The following is a 14,686-nucleotide window of genomic DNA, read 5'->3' on the forward strand; positions in this document are numbered from 1 at the left end:
AATCAATCTCATGCATATTCATTGTGGATATCCTGAAAATCTGACTGGCAAGGGGGTACTCCAGTATCTACTTGGATCTAGACAATCAAGGCAATCTGTGGAGCTCTGGGTTTCCTACGGTAACCAGTGAGAGTGTATGGCTGGCATTCCACCCTGGGAGACATGCAATATATCATGGTGTGCATTTTCCAAGTCTTGCCGACAGTATACTGCTGCATTATCCAAAATCAGCAAGGTTTTTATGGTTGAGATAACGCTCAACTTCTGGAGTGAAACAGTTGTTGAAACAATCTCAGAAACATCCAAGCTTTGCAGTGCCATCTCCTATGGACTGGCATGTAGTTCAAGTTCTTTCCTTTAAGTGCGTGATGATTTTGGGCTGTGTAAATCATATGAGGCATGCATATGAAATCACCCTTAGCATTGGCACACAGTAACAGGGTAGTGCTATCTTTAAAAGCCTTGAATCCTGGGGCTTTTGCTGCCATTTTCATTATATATGTCAGTTTCCCAGTCAGTTTGTAAAACAAACCGACCTTATCCACATTGAAGATATGCTCTGTCACATACCTCTTTTCTTCAATTACGCTTAGCAGGTATGTTTTGTTGTCAGCCTGCCTCCCTGGAAAAGCTTATATTATTTAATGCATATTGCTTTTTAATACGTGCTAGCCAATTTGAACTCACAGACAGAGTTTCATGTTTTCCTGCCCCTGGGTGATGTGTTTGTAAATGTCGCTGGCTTTTATCCTGACAACAATGCTATCCACTGTGCTTTTTTTTCTCATTCACCATTTGCATTATCCACAAATTTAGCCGCTTCTCCATCTTTTTCAGTGACTGATCATGAACCACAGATGTTTTTGAACTTTCTGGTGCAGCTTCACAAACAGACCGACAAATATCTTTCTTTTTTTGCTGGATGGATTGGATTTTGGATTAATTCATATTGAACTCATGGCTGACAGCAGAAACAGACTTGCCTGAATGAAGCCTGTCTAAAACACAGTTTGTTACTCAGGCCCAGATGCACTAAAGCCAGCGATCGTCACTAAACTTGTTTTTAACAGCTTTAGCGATGATCGCATTTACCAACCCGATGCAGAAAATAGCTCACTGTATAGTTTTTTGCATAATCGCTCATTCCCTAATCTGACAATGCAAATAAACTCATTAATATTAAAATGCCATGTAAACTAGTAGAGCAATTGGTGCTCTAATATGGCTTCCTGATGCACTAAAAAAAGTTATTGCTTTTAGCGATCAAAAAAAAAGCAACTGGTCAAGATCAGTCGCTTGCATGTCTAACCTTTTCTTTTTAATGGGCACTGATGCACTGACCCCCACCCCATGGCAACAAAAACGACAGGAGGAATGCCTATTTCCTCCTGCCATCGCTTATTCCACATCCCCTTGAAAGAAAATTGGCAGGTGGAATGCCCATTTCCTCCTGCCATGCCAATTCTCCCCCCAAAAGAAAATTGCCAGGAGGGAAGCCCACTCCCTCCTGGCAACGAAGGCCACCCCCCTTCGTCAAACCATCCCCTATCCTCCCCCTTCTCCCTCCTGCCACTGGATGCTTCCCCCAACCCCCCCCCCCCCCCCGGTACCTTTTTGCATTGAAATGGAGGAAGGAAGCATGGTCCCTTCACCTTCAAGTTCCGCTGATTCCAAATGGCGGGCCTTCCCTCCTCTGTGCATCATGTGATGCATGGGGAGGGGCCCAAAGCTCTGATTGGCTCAGATGCCTAAGGCCCCTCCCGAGGCCATGCAGGATCGACAGACCTTAAAGGAGGCTTCCCTCCTCCTTCCAATGAAAAAAGTACCGGGTGGGGGTTCAGGGGAGCATCCAGTGGCAGGAGAGTGGGTATCCCTTCCTTTTATTGTGGGGAGGAGAAGGGGGAAAGGATGGGTCAGTGGGGCCTCCCTCCTACCAATTTCCTTTCATGAGGAGGGGTGGTCGGCATGGCAGGAGGAAGTGGGCATTCCTCCTGCTGTTTTCGTTGCTGCGGGGAGGAGGGGGGGGAAGAGAGGGAAGTTGGTTAGCTGTGCCGGTGCTGGTTCATCGTAGAGGGCTGTCATCGGTGGGGTGCGTGTGCTTTTTTCTTTTTTTTTTTCTAATGGGGCAAATATTGTGCTTGTGTAACATGCATAGCATCTGTGCCATTTAAAAAAAAAAGTTTCCTGTCCTGAATAGCTAAGTCTCAAATAAACAACATGTATCATTTCACTAAATATCCAACCCACAAAAGATCAAATCATTAGAGAGAAAGGTTTTTTTTTTGGATAATCAATAAATTATTGAACCAACTGTTTTTGCACATAGTGTCAAAATCTCTGAATGTTTAAGTGAAAAATGTAACTAATAAATTATTTAAACTGATCACATAGCACCCCAACTTGTCAACTTTCCCAAGTAATGGTAACTAAATGAACTAGAAGGATGGAGTATCATACAAAGCCATAAGCTCAATGCATAGAACCTCTTATAACATATATGTTATTTCAAGTCCTCATTCTGACTTAAAGCAGTGCCATATAATCATCTACATCAATCCTCCATCCCACCGTTAGATCTCCCTAACTTTAATAATTTATTTATAACTAGGATAGAAAGTTTTTATTTTTCATAGTTTATTTAATTTCATGAGGATAAAAATTATGAAGAAAGTATAAAAAGATGTATTTATGTGTGTATCTACAAAATTCTAGATAAAAGGAACAGCAACACTGATCTAGGCGATCATCTGCCAGAGCCAATGTTGGTAGGTAAGCTACGTGGCAGGGGGCTGCTTTTAGGGCTTTCCTTGCCTCTCAGCTGTTCGGACTTTCTCTACCGGCTCTGTGCATGTATAAGTCGCTCTCACAGTGATCGGTCGTAAGAGAGAGTTGGGGATTACAATGAACTTCCGCGTGAATCATATGCATGCATACTTCTTAATGCATCAATAGCTTTTTTTGAATTGGCCAAAAAAAAAGATTGGAACAGACCCACACGGTCTTACCAATCCTCTTAGTGCATCTAGGCCTCAGACACATGACATTCAACCATTAGTGAGAACAGGATTAGAGCCTAATTGCTCTTTCTTGCATATTTCATGCAATATTATTGTTTTTTGTAGGATAGCTATGTTGATTTTGAGGCCCTGAAGAAATGGTGCTGTTTGCCATGAAACAATGGTTGACTGCACATGGCATACCTAGTGAGATTGACTAGCACATAAAATATCAAATGGTAATATCCTCGCTATATGCATCTTTATATTGGCAAAAGTTTTTCTGCCTGTAATGTTGGGTTGGTATAGGTGGTTTCAACTCACTAATAATCTGAGGCTTTTTCTTTCACCTGTAAGTGGTAATGAGGTGCTTAGCCAGTTTCTGATTTTCAATTAATGGGGTGATTTTGGATTTAGTTGTTGTAATAAAAGAACATACTGTACATAAATCTCCCAACTATTACAGTTCTGATGCCAGGAAACTGCACACTTTCAATGAACCATATTAATTAATTGCCTTTTCCAAACAGTAGACCAGAGTTTAATGTACATAACTCTGAGAGTGTACTATTTCTCAGATTACTATTTCTCAGATTCATCTGAAAAAAAAAAAGAAAGAAAGAAACTGCAATTATAAAGGAAGTTATTGCAGAAATAAGTTACTTGTGCAGTTTTGCAACTGTGGAGAGCCTACGACTGTAGCTGGCAAGTAATATTGTCTTCTTATTACAGATTGAAAATAATGTATTCCAGGAGTATTGCTCATTGCTCATAATTATCAAGGGAGGATATTTACTCTGTGTAGTCATCAGAGACTTCATTTCATGAAGGAAAATGAAACCATCAGCATTACTGACTATTAATGGGTGTACCAGCAGATAAAGAACAACCAGCACTAACCCAGATTCTAATACTGCAATTAACAATTATCTCCTAGAAGTCATCAGAGCTGGCAATTGCTGAAAGGCATAGGGAGAGCTGAGCTGACACCTCAGGCTGGACAGAAAGCAAGTTATATGGGTTTTCAGTTCCATGTGATCCCAAGGCTCGTTTCATTCCTTCCAGCTACTTTCTGTGTACACAATTGGAATGTAGAGAGCAACAGATAAGGCTAAAATTCCTAGGCTTTCATTCATTAAGACTGTGTTTATCAGATTGGTTGAGTCACATGTACTCTGCTACACGAGACTGATCAATGATAGTAGCAAAAATAGTTTATAGATCTATTTATTTATTTAAAAATTTATATACTGCATAAAAGGCAGTGGGGCAATTTTACAAGAAATTTCTTCCTAACATTTCATGATCACACAAAAAGTTGTTAGCGAAGCTGCTAGTTAAGAACATAAGAATAGCCTTACTGGGTCAGACCAATAGTCCATCAAGCCCAGTAGCCCGTTCTCACGGTGGGCAATCCAGGTCACTAGTACCTAGCAAAAACCCAAGGAGTAGCAATATTCCATGCTACTGATACAGGGCAAGCAGAGGCTTCCTCCATGTCTTTCTCAATAACAGACAATAGACTTTTCCTCCAGGAACTTGTCCAAACCTTTCTTAAAACCAGCTACGCTATCTGCTCTTACTACACCCTCTGGCAATCCATTCCAGAGCTTAACTATTCTCTGAGTGAAAAAAAATTTCCTCCTATTGGTTTTAAAAGTATTTCCCTGTAACTTCATCAAGTATCCCCTAGTCTTTGTAATTTTTGACGGAGTGAAAAATCGATCCACTTGTACCCGTTCTACTCCACTCAGGATTTTGTAGACTTCAATCATATCTCCCCTCAGCCGTCTCTTTTCCAAGCTGAAAAGCCCTAACCATTTTAGTCTTTCCTCATACGAGAGGAGTTCCATCCCCTTTATCATCTTGGTCGCTCTTCTTTGAACCTTTTCTAGCGCCACCGTATCTTTCTTGCAATAAGGAGACCAGAATTTTAACACAGTACTCCAGATGAGGTCAGACCATGGAGCTATACAGGGGCATTATAGCATTCTTAGTCTTGTTAACCATCCCTTTTTTAATAATTCCTAGCATCCTGTTTGCTTTTTTGGCCGCCGCCGCACATTGGGCGGAAAGATTCATTGTATTGTCTACTATGATACCCAGATCCTTTTCTTGGGCACTAATCCCCAAGGTGGACCCTAGCATCCGGTAACTGCGATTCAGATTATTTTTCCCAATGTGCATCATTTTGCATTTGTTCGCATTAACCCCCTCTTCTACAAAACTGTGTTAGCAGTTTCTAGCGCGGGGAGCCATGCTGAATGGCCCTTGCTACTCCCAATGCTCATAGGAACTCTATGATTGTTGGGAGCAGTGCGGGCCATTCATCACGGCTCCCCGCGCTAGAAACTGCTAGTGCTGTTTCGCAGAAGAGGGGGTAAATTTCATCTGCCATTTAGATGCCCAGTCTTCCAATTTCCTAAGGTCCGCCTGCAATTTTTCACAATCCACATGCGTTTTAACAACTTTGAACAGTTTAGTGTCATCTGCAGATTTAATCACCTCACTCGTCGTTCCAATTTCCAGATCATTTATAAATAAGTTAAATAGTACCGGTCCCAGTACAGACTCCTGCGGCACTCCACTGTTTACTCTCCTCCATTGAGAAAAATGACCATTTAACCCTACACTCTCTTTTCTATCCAATAACCAATTCCTAATCCACAACTGAACTTTGCCACCTATCCTATGACACTTTAATTTTCTCAGGAGCCTCTCATGAGGAACTTTATCAAAATCTTTCTGAAAATCTAGATACACTATATCAACTGGCTCACCTTTAAAGAAGTCAAGCAAATATGTGAGGCAAGATCTCCCTCAGCTGAACCCATGCTGACTCTGTCTCATTAAATCATGTTTGTCTACGTATTCCACAATTTTATTTTTTATAATTGTTTCTACCATTTTGCCCAGCACTGAAGTGAGACCAGTCTGTAATTTCCTCGATCTCCCCTGGAGCCCTTTTTAAAAATTGGCATAATATTGGCCACCCTCCAATCTTCAGGTACTACAAATGATTTTACCGACAGGTTACAGATCACTAACAGCAGGTCATCAATTTCATGTTTGAGTTCTTTTAGTACCCTGGGCTGTATACCATCCGGTCCTGGCGATTTATCACTTTTTAACTTGTCAATTTGGCTTAGTATAAGACTTCTACATAATATTTTTTTTTGGGGGGGGGAGATAAAATGCAAGGTACTTAGCATGAATTCTATAATGGCATTTGGGCACCATGATTTCTTTATAGAATTGAGTGTAAGTTGGTATTATATGTCAACATTTAAGCACTATCACACAACGTAAAAGGCAGGCATAAATATTAACATACCTTATTCTACCCTAATAATGGTTCATGGGATTATTGTTCTACTGGGGCTTGTGCGCATCTGAGAAGCTGAAAGCTATGCGCTCAGTAGTTTCACTACCAGCAGGGATGGATTGTGGGAATTCCTAAAAGTCAGGTGCACTGTTAAAGAATACTCCCAATCCACACAAAACTTAAGTGCAAGCATTTAGGTCTGGTTGTCATTGGCACTATGCAAGATTCTATAAACTGCACCTAATTCCAGAGGTGGTTTATAGAAAAGCACTGAGGGTCAAATTCTATGAACGACATCCCGATTGTAGGCTGCCAACTGCTGCCTAACCAGCCAATTGGGACGCACGTTTAAAAAAAAAAAAAACCTCCCGAGGCAGGCCGCCTACATTGGAGGTACCTCCAGGAGCTTAGGGAGGCATATAAGCCTGCCTAAGCTTGCCTAAGGCTAGGCGTGGGCATGGCTTGGCCCGGAAGTAGCCTTAGGTGGACCTAAGTGGCCGTACATGCCTCCCTAGGCTCAAAGTAGACGTGTACAATGTAGGCCAGCAAAATTCTGGTCTACATTGTAAGCAGACGTGGCTGCTGAGCTTATCGCAGCAAGGGATCTCCATACATCGCCGGCAGGAGGGATGCCCAGTCCCTCCTGCTGGAACCCCCCCCCCCCCCGAACATAGCAGGCAACATTATATTTTACAAACAATTCAATATTTCTAAAATAGAAACATAAATAAAAAAGAACATCTGACTCAGAGGCTGTGGCAGGAGGAGACCCATCTTGGAGGGATTGGAGACAGAATGATGGCGAATGATTTCACCTGAGCAGCTTCCTCTTCCGGTGGCAGCAGGAGATGCCTTAATAAAACATCATCTCCTGCTGCCGCAGGATCGGTCTCACAATAAGAGCTGTAGGACTGGTCCTGCAGCAGCAAGAGATGATATTTTATTAAGGCATCTCCTGCTGCCGTTGGAAGGGGAGGTGACCACTGGTTCAATGAGCTATGTCAACGAGGTGCATCAGGGTTGTGGCTGAGCAGAGCTATGGGTGGAATTGGGCAAGGCTGTGGGCGGGCTGGGGACATTCCCTAAATCTCTCACTGACAAAGTTGGCCCTCTTGGCAGCTCTGCTGGTGGGAGTTGAGAATGCTTGGGAAGGGTTTGGGAGACTGAGTATTGGGGGAAAAGTTTGGGGATATAAGTGGGTTGGGAGAGACAAGGGCCTGGATGCACTAAGCATAATCACTAATACTGACTGGATCACTGTTGGTCGATTCTCTGGCCGATTGCAGAAGAGCATTTGATGTACCAAAAAGATTGCAAGCTAATGATTTGTGCAGAGGTTCGAGTCTATCTCATCTGATTGATTGGTGTGAGAGCGACTCTCACACATGCGCAAAGCCGACATAGGGAAGCCCAAGCAGCTGATAGGCAGGGGAAGCCCCAAAAGCATCCTCCTGTCACTCAGCTGTTCAAGGCAGGTAACCTTTTTTAATTTTTTTGAATGGACAGATGTTGTGTGTGTGTTACACACGCATAACATAAAACCCATTTTAAAAAAAGGAAAAAAAAGAAAAAAGCCCTCTCCAACATCCCGGCACTGGGAACCAACTAACTCCCCCCACACACACAGCAGCGAAATGGCAGGAGGGATGTCCCCTCCCCGCTGCCAAGGTGTCTCCCCCCCCGAGAGAAAATTGGCAGGAGGGAGTGAGCATCCCTCCTGCCTTTTTTTCAGGAGGAAGGGGGGAGGAGAGGGGATGGTTGGGTGGGGCTTCATTGGCAGGAGGTAGTGGGCATCCCTCCAGTCAATTTTCTCTGATGGGGGAGGATTCCTATTGCCGTGTTTGTTGGGAAGGGCCGTCATCAGCGGTGAGGTACTGTTTTTCTTTTTTTTTTATGGGACAGATATTTTGCGTGTTTAACATACTCAAAATATCTGTGCCATTGGAAAAAAATGAAAAAAACCCAGGCAGACCTTTCGGTAACACAATTACCAACAGGTCTAGAGACCTGTCATTTTTTTCTGATCACTAAAACCCCTGGGTTGGGGTTTTTTTTTTTTTGCATAGCCAAGCAATGTTAGTGGCTACTTTGCATGGGGTTTTAGCTAATTTGCATGGCCGTATTGAAAAATGGGCGATTGAGGGTAAAAACACATGGTGGGCCATTTTGTGCATCGGGTCGGTAAAGGTGATCGTTGCTAAAGCTATGAAAACAGGGTTAGTGACGATCGCTGACTTTAGTGCATCTAGCCCAAGATGGGCTGAAAGACAGAGTCTGGAGAATTAAAATTAATTTTATTTACAAATGGAGAGGCACTTACGGAAAAAAACGTATAAGTTCAACTTGGACGTTTCCAGCTGAACGTACAAAGTTAGAGAAACAAAATTGGCCATTTTTGAATGGCAAATTGGTGAGATCCAAATATAAATATATATATTTTTTTATTTTTTTATTTTTTTTTTAATTGTCTACTTAGCGACCTGGCCACCAAAACGTCTAACTTTATACCCCATTTTTGATCAGAAAAACATCCAGGTTGAAAATGTCCTAATCCTGACCATTTTAGACGTGTAACGGACTGGCCACATAGACATCCCAACAGAGCAAAGGGAAACTTTTGAGGGCACTGCTGTGAACTTCACATAAAGAGTGCCAGATGTATATCTCACCATAAACGCCTTATAATTTATGGTGAGTCCCCCCCAAAAAAATCTCCCTAAAATCTACTATACCCTCCTGTGTACCACCCTAATAGTACTTATGGCTGCAGGTGGCCCTATATGACAGTATAGTAGGGTTTGGGTGAGCTCACATGTTCTACCATAAAAGTAGTGGTTAGAGTGGCTTTTGGGCCTAGGTCCTCCTCTCTGTGGTTCACTAGCCCACCCCCCAGACATCTCTGTGCAGCTCTTCAAGGCTTCCCCATACCAGCTGCTGCTGTTTTTAGAATCAGGTATGTACCTTTTTGTTCTCATTTTTGTGTGGTGAAAGGGGGTTAGTGAGCCCTGGGGGAATGTGGGGGGTTCCTTACCTTGATGCATGCAGTGGTCCTCTGGTCTGTTTGGGCACTGTTGTGGCACTTTGATGCTTCTAAAACAAGTCTAGTTCCAGACGTCTAAGTTCCTTTCATGATGAACCTAAGAACATAAGAATTGCCGCTGCTGGGTCAGACCATCGGTCCATCCTGCCCTCAGGTCAAAGACCAGTGCTCTAAATGAGTCCAACCTCATTTGCGTACGTTCCAGTTTAGCAGAAACTTGTCCAACTTTGTCTTGAATCCCTGGAAGGTGTTTCCCCTATAACAGACTCCGGAAGAGTGTTCCAGTTGTCTCTGTACTGAATCTATCCCCATTCAGCTCTCATTCTCCCCAACATGGAGAGGGTGAACAATCTGTCTTTATCTACTAAGTCTATTCTATTCCCTTCAGTATTTTGAACATTTCGATCATGTCCCCTCTCAATCACCTCTTTTAAAGGGAGAAGAGGCCCAGTTTCTCCAATCTCTCACTGTACGGCAACTCCTCCAGCCCCTTAACCATTTTAGTCACTCTTCTCTGGACCCTTTCATGTAATACCGTGTCCTTCTTCAAGTACGGCGACCAGTGCTGGACGCAGTACTCCATGTGAGGGTGCACCATGGCTCGGTACAGCAGCATGATAACCTTCTCCGATCTGTTCGTGATCCCATATTTATCATTCCTAGCATTCTGTTCGCCCTTTTTGCCGCCACCACGCATTGCTCAGACGGCTTTATCGACTTGTCGATCAGAACTTCCAAGTCTCTTTCCTGGGAGGTCTCTCCAAGTACCGCCCCGGACATCCTTTATTCGTGCATGAGATTTTTGTTCCCAACATGCATCACTTTACACTTATCCACGTTGAACCTCATTTGCCATGTTGATGCCCATTTCTCAAGCTTGGTTATGTCACATTGCAGATCTTCGCAATCCCCTCGCGTCCTCACTACTCTGAATAACTTCGTATCATCCGCAAATTTTATCACCTCACTCGTCGTACCAATGTCCAGGTCGTTCATAAAGATGTCTTGAAAACTGTTCGATTATCCCTGCAGGATGACCAAGTATAACCCACTCTTAGGCACGCTCAAAGCTCACCCAGAGTACGCCTTCACCACGCTCATCTCATGCTCTGGATGAACAGAGGCTGGGACACTTTAGATATACAGAAAGGTGGTTTTGATTATCGGCACTTGGACATCCTAGAAATTAGAACATCCAAATGCCGATTTAGGATGCTTTTTAGATGTCTGTGTTTTTTGATTATGAGCCTGATATTGTTTTGTATGTGCCTCAGCAGCTGCAGTGGCTATATTATTAGAGAGGGTCTCCCCTCCCCCTTTATCACACAGAACTCTGGGCATCATCTGTTTTATCCTCAACCATGCCCAGTCACCTCCAACATGTTTCAAAATCTTCAAACCCATCAACTACTGCTGACTTTTCTTCCTTCTCTGAAATCACAGAGGAAGAAACTGCACAACTTCTGTCTTCAGCCAAGTCTACTACATGTCCCTCAAACTCTATTCCCACCCCACTACTTGACCCCATCTCAATTACTGTTATCTTTCCCATCTGCCATATTCTCAAGCTATTCCACTGCAACTGTCCCCGCTGCCTTCAAACATGCGGTGGTTAAGCTGCTTCTCAAAAAACCCTTGCTGGACCCCACCTACCTGTTCAACTACCACCCTGCCTCCCTTCTTCCGTTCCTATCCAGTGTGCTGTTCTCCGTCGCTGCCTGGACTTCCTTTCAACTTGACAGATTCTTGATCCTCTACAATCTGGTTTTCGCCCCCAATACTCCACAGAGACTGCCCTCACCAAAGTTTGCAGTTCATGGCTAGATCTATGGGCCTTTACTTGATCCTTAGTCTTCTTGACCTGTCTGCTGTCTTTGATACTGTTAATCACAGCTTACTCCTTGATATGATTTAAACTCGTAGTCATACATAGATTAAGTGGGGTTTGATGGGGGATGAACGCTGTGGGATGTGGTCTGGGGATGTCTTCTCTCCTTTTTAATCGTCAAGTAATGAATAAGTAAGGGGAGTTAATTTGCTATAATGTTTTATTTATAAATGTTTATCATATTTTATTTGATGCTTCATTATTGTATTAAGCGCCTTGGTGTTGTATGTGATATTGACTGCATCAATATGTTAATCTTATTATTGTATTTGATGCATCATTATTGTTCTACACGCTTTGATGTTGTATTTGTATCAATAAAAATTGTTTGAACCTAAAATACACAAAGCACACTGTATGCTTTTTAACATTCATTCCTACCAGAAAACAGACAACCCCGTGCAAATGCAGGACCAAAAACTAAAAATACTAATATTGTCACCTGCCGGGGTCCCGGGAAGCTTGTGGAAGACCACCGACGGGCGGCAGCACGACCCTGGCGTGGCTCCCAAAGTGGAAGACCTCACTGGTGTCCCAATACTTTGGGCTTCGCTAAAATAAAGCACAGCGAGCCAAGTCAAATCAAAAACAATGTTCAAAGTTTAATTTGTCACCAAAACACAATGATTAGAAAACCAAAATCATATAAGGAAGCACTAGCGTACATTCTTCCTTTGGTTCCAAAAAGAAACACAAAAAAAACCAGATTTCTATCTTTCAAACAGTTCAATGAAAGAACAGCAGTTCTTAGGTTAGGTAAGTTCACAGTCCAGGTTCTAGGGGCTCCACCCCGCACTGAACCACAGTCTCAACAAGAGAACACAAAATTAGTCCCAAAAAGTAAAAGTTCTTAAGAATACTCTTGAGTCCTGGACTCTTAATCATATAATCTGGTTTCTTCACCAGGCACTTAAATTTCACATTGTAAAACAAACTTCAATCATGAAAAGAAAAATAAAACATTACTGCAGGCTCTAGTCATTCTAGCAACAATCCGTTTCCAGTCTTTCCCACTGTTGGGCAACAGAATTGCTGGTTCCCCTTTTTATTACATAGCTTTAACAAGCTCCCTCTGAATCCCACCCTTAGGTCTTCGGGGCTCCAACCCCAATTCTGTAAGTCCTTTGAACTTAAATAGGTAACTGGGAAACTGCTTCACAAGCCAGCAAACTTCCTTCAGTTTCTCTGGGCTTTTGGCACAGCTGGAGTGCAGCAACGTAATCAGTGCTGGTGCAGCACTGCTCTGAGCTTGGCTTTGCACACCAAACAAGAATAGTTTTTATCAATTTTCACAACTATATTCTTATACACCCCCGTACCTCTAGTACTTAGTGAGAGGCTGCCCAGCTCACATCCATGGCTTCCTCGTTGTCAGCTTCAGGCATGGACCATGCAGCCGTGTCCATGTTTTCTGGCATACCCAGCTGCTCTGCTGGCTCCTGAGGAATGGAATCCTCACACTCCATGGGTTCCTGAGCGAGGTCTGGCCTTTGCCTGGCCCGGAGAACCTTCCCTGCCAGGTCCTTGTGTGCAACCTGTCTTACTGCCTTGGAGAGCTGCTTAAGAGTCTTTGGGCCACACCCTGTACTAGGTGTGTGTGTGCCTGGCTTTCGTGCTCTTGGGCTCCCCCCAGGTTGTTGGGCAGAATACCACTGGGAGCCTGATTAAACCTCTTAGTGTAGCTGGGGTTTTTACTGGGCCGTGGAACTAACTTGTATTCTGGCTCCTGATCAGGTTCAGATGGCTCAGGATAGGCAGCTCTGCTTTCAGGATCTCCTGTCTGATCATTCTCGGTCACTCCCCGGTCTCGGGCACAAGGTTTAGGCTGGGGTTTCACTCGGACAAGACCGTCTCGGGGAGCGGAAATGTCACAATATTTACAAACAAACCCTAAGATGCAAGACTCTGCAAGCAGTACAACCCCAGAGGAAAAGAAACAAATGCATTTCTTCCTGAACAGACAAATCAATCACTAAATAAAAAAAATAAAAGCATTTCCCCTACCGTTGTTGTCTCTCTCCCTCCCTCCATGTGCCTTGCCTTCTAGCCTGCCCCCTGGTGTTATCTTTGGGCCGGTCCACTCTGTGATCAACACAGCGTCTTCGCACCGGCTCCCTGAGTGCTGCATTGCACAAAGGTGTGGGCAGCGGCTCCTTGCGCGCATCCCGCGCCTCATCTGGAAGCCTTCCCTCTGACTTTGTGACATCAGAAAGAAGGCTTCCGGTTCAGGCGCAGGCCACGCATAGTAGCCTTTTCCCATGACTTTGTGCACTGCAGCACTCAGGGAGCCTTTTCCCATGGCTTTGTGCACTGCAGCACTCAGGGAGAAGGCAAGGCACATGGTACGAAGACCCCGCGTTGATCGCACTGTGGACTGGCAGCTGAAGAACGCTGTCTTGAGCCCGATGGACGTGCCGGCCCTGTGGACTGGCGGTTGAAGAACACTGCCTAAGACCATCGGAAATATGTGTTTTCCGATGGTCTTAGGTGACCCCTGTGAAAGAGTTGTTCGACCCCCAAAGGAGTCGCAACCCACAGGTTGAGAACCGCTGCTCTAATACCTCTCCAGGGCTCACTCAAGTATTTGTAAAAGAAAATTTAAAGGTAACTCTCCTAGTGCTTACATACCTGCATTTCTTGAAATCTAGCCTTTCGCTTTGACCTTTATTTTCAGATCTGGCCAACAGCCATGTTGGATCAGGTTTATTAATCATCCAGGGCAAACAGAGCACTTTCAGGCAGACCTACAAACATGAAGTTGGAGCAACAAAAACAACTATTAATGATTTAACCAGTGAGAGGTGACCTTGTTCCCGCTTTCAGGCTTCTTGGAGTAATCAGATGACATTTCAAACCTGGTGGTCTGCACTCTTGTTTGCTCAACTTGGTTTGACATTGGCGTGCTCTGGAAAGCCAAGAGACGTTAACAGTCCTTCTGCTGAAGGAGCAACTCTGCACGCCCACATATGACCCCTCAGTTCCAAACCCCCTCCTGAAATACAGGACTGTGCTGAAGCAGCATTAAACTTTGTGTGGCTTGCAATTACTCAATCTATACAGTTTACCAACTGGAAAATCTTGAGGGCACAGAATGCATTATGCAGCTTCTTTAAAAAAAGGATTAGCAGTCAGACAGAGGTTCCTGCACGAAACGTTTTAGGACAGGGGGAGCATAAGAAAAACATAGGGATGTATCAAAACAATATCGTAGAAATAGTTATTGAACAATTAGAAGTGTAGTTATCAATGTTGGCTACCGTTATGACGTGTTATGTTACACTAACCCCCTCTTTTACTAAGGTACGCTAACCGATTAGCGCACGCTAATCGAATTGGAATGTGCTAAACGCTAATGTGTCCATAGACTAGCATGCAAGCGTTAGCGTTTAACATGTGTTAAATTGATTAGCGCACACTAATCGGTTAGCACACCTTAA

The 14,686-nt window shown here is 43.7% G+C and overlaps 1 protein-coding gene across 1 annotated transcript in view; it reads right to left on the reverse strand.

The window, feature by feature from the left end:
- The window catches only part of CCDC181 (coiled-coil domain containing 181), a 326,883-nt gene extending 312,894 nt beyond the window's left edge, over positions 1–13,989 (reverse strand). Inside the window, exon 1 of the mRNA XM_033942636.1 lies at positions 13,878–13,989. Within this exon, the coding sequence (XP_033798527.1) occupies positions 13,878–13,963 (86 nt within the window). The 5' untranslated portion in view covers positions 13,964–13,989. The remainder of the gene's footprint in view (positions 1–13,877) is intronic.
- Positions 13,990–14,686: the final 697 nt, after the last annotated feature.

The sequence above is a fragment of the Geotrypetes seraphini genome, chromosome 4 (genome assembly GCF_902459505.1).
Source record: "Geotrypetes seraphini chromosome 4, aGeoSer1.1, whole genome shotgun sequence".
Taxonomy (NCBI): domain Eukaryota; kingdom Metazoa; phylum Chordata; class Amphibia; order Gymnophiona; family Dermophiidae; genus Geotrypetes; species Geotrypetes seraphini.